The sequence below is a fragment of the Littorina saxatilis genome, linkage group LG1 (genome assembly GCF_037325665.1).
Source record: "Littorina saxatilis isolate snail1 linkage group LG1, US_GU_Lsax_2.0, whole genome shotgun sequence".
Lineage (NCBI taxonomy): Eukaryota > Metazoa > Mollusca > Gastropoda > Littorinimorpha > Littorinidae > Littorina > Littorina saxatilis.
The window spans coordinates 67183898-67186397 of record NC_090245.1 but is presented as its reverse complement, the minus strand read 5'-3'; the positions used below and the strand labels follow the sequence as shown (position 1 = coordinate 67186397).

General features: G+C 35.5%; 1 protein-coding gene and 1 long non-coding RNA gene across 2 annotated transcripts in view; both read left to right on the top strand.

Annotated features, from left to right (window-relative positions):
* LOC138976736 (uncharacterized) overlaps positions 1-1214 on the top strand; it is a 3669-nt gene extending 2455 nt beyond the window's left edge. Inside the window, exon 3 of the long non-coding RNA XR_011459132.1 lies at positions 1132-1214. This is a non-coding gene — a long non-coding RNA (uncharacterized lncRNA). The remainder of the gene's footprint in view (positions 1-1131) is intronic.
* A 1089-nt stretch (positions 1215-2303) lies between these two features.
* LOC138983575 (pancreatic lipase-related protein 2-like) overlaps positions 2304-2500 on the top strand; it is a 3719-nt gene continuing 3522 nt past the window's right edge. Inside the window, exon 1 of the mRNA XM_070356884.1 lies at positions 2304-2351. Coding sequence (XP_070212985.1) covers positions 2304-2351 — 48 coding nt within the window. The remainder of the gene's footprint in view (positions 2352-2500) is intronic.

Below are 2500 nucleotides of genomic sequence, written 5' to 3'. Positions count from 1 at the left end.
CGATACATTATGTACAACACTTAACTCAAGACAGATTTAAACATTACTATACCGATATTTTTGTATTGCAGTATTGAATTCCCAATGTAGGTAATATTACACCAGAGTATAATTATTAGAACAGTGTTTGGTTGATTTTGATGTCTACATTCAGAGCGCCTGTATTATTGGCACACACAAAATGTACTATTGATTTGGAAAAGAACAATGGTTGTTGGCCGTAAAATGTACAAACAAAGAAAGATTACGTCTGTTACACTGCTAAATAATACATGTGATGTACGTACCCTAACAACATTATGATGAAGAATACATGTGAGGTATATGTAATGAACTGGACAGCCGTGAAGATTTCGTTTTCTATTGCCATTATGTGAGGAGAGGTTGGAAAGTATCTAGGGACTAAGAAAATGATGATGAACAATAATTTTGATATTTTGAAGCAATAATGTTATTTTGTTGTTTGAAAGCAAATATTAAAAGTGATCAGATTTATTTTGTGAATAATTGTATTTTGATTATTAAAATGACCATTGGCAAATTTAAACACGGAAAGAAGTAAGAATGTGGTATATGTTTTACATTAAGTTAAACATGATCTATGTTGTGCGTTGCAGTTAATAAGAGTTCATAAATTGATTAAACAAACCATACATGAAGAATGATGCTCTCTGTCTAAAACAAAACAAATATGTAAAAAAAAAAATCATCTGTATGTGTGTGTGTGTGTGTGTGTGTGTGTGTGTGTGTGTGTGTGTGTGTGACAGTGTGTGTGTGTGTGTGCGTGTGCGTGCGTGCGTGCGTGCGTTTGTGCGTGCGTGAGCGATTCGTATTGGTTTCATTCATATATTCAATCGTTTTTGTGTGTGTAAATTGATACCTTTATGAGCCATGGTATTTTATATCCAAATAGAATAGTTTGCTTATGAATGTATTTTGCAATATAGTGTTTGTATCATTATCAGTTGCTTAGGACTATATTAGGAGTGTTCCTTATCAATAACTTTACATTTATTCATTAGCAGTTTTGTTAACATGATTGGATTTTCTTCTCTCTTGGAAGTGATGATAACTTACTATGTAAGTAACCACATGATGGCATTCTGACAAAGGTCATGTTTGGTTTTACAGGTGGCATTCCTAATCCACGGCTTCAGTAGCTCTACTGAGGAGGACTGGGTTACTCACTTGGTGAAAGAGTTGTTGCAAAAGGCATGTTGAGCTTCATACTTTGAATGGAAGTGTTGGTGATGTCCCTGATATTAATTGTAGTTGATTTTGATGTTGTTGCTTGTTGTTTCTGCTGCTGCTGCTGGATTATGACGGTAATTGTGGATACAAGACAACTCGACATGCAGTCTCGCCAAAATTCCTTGTCCGTAGATTTAAATGAGACATACTTTTATGACCTAATTCAGCACTGCACGTAACCTCTCGATACTGCCTGTAGACAGTGACATTATATGTTCACAAAAGACGTAGTCGTTTTTCTTTGTTTGAATGATGTGTTTTTTTAATGTTATTAGTGTTCTGTTTTTCATTGGGCAATGTTTGCATCGGTGTCAAAATCAATCATATTGACGCCAAGCCATTTCCGAACGAAATTATGCTGATACAAAGCCAAGTGACAAGTGAATCAAAGTTGTGTCAAGCATTTAACAATTCAATGAATTCGATGTCGAGCCATTTCAAAAGCCAATCAAATGGAATCCCAGCTATTTCAAAAGGCAATGAAAATGACGACAATTAAGCCATTTCAAAAGTCAATCAAATGTCTGCCAAGCAACTTCAAGAGTCAATCAAACTGTCGCAAATATATTTCAAAACTAATTAAACACCCTTACAAATGAAAGTTTCTTATCTTTGTCATGCTTACTTTTGAGTGCCGTGTCTCTGTTTGTGTTGTTGCCTTGTTATCTTTATGTAATTTATGCGTAAGTGTATGTGAGTTGTTAATGCGAAATAATGAGTCGCCTTTAATTGTGGTGAGATATGTGCGCGTTATAAATTATCGTATTATTATTATTAAACAGTATGACTGGCACACTACCTTGCGTGAAAACAATCCAACTCACCAAGTCAGATCTGACAAGGCTTTTGCATGAGATGAGACTATTCCTGCACTTGGACACATAGCAAACATCAGCACCCTGAATGCTGGCTGCGGCGACTTGCACTGTTTTGATGAATTGATTTCTTAACAAAAAGAATACAAGAGGCTTTAACGAAATTAATTCATCAAACATTCCAATTGTGCACAGAGAGCACCCCGGTTTTTAATGTGTGATAATTATGTGACCAAGATGAGGAATGGTTTTATTCATTTAAAAAACTTGGCCACATCTGAGATGGTCAGCTTTTTTTTTATACTAGTGTAAAACTGAGATGGTACCAATGGGTTCCAGTACAGTCCTGGAAGTCCCAAAAATGATGCACTAGCCTTTGGCTGGTGCTTCTCAAAATGTACTAGCCAGAGATACATTTTTACTTGCCAAACCAA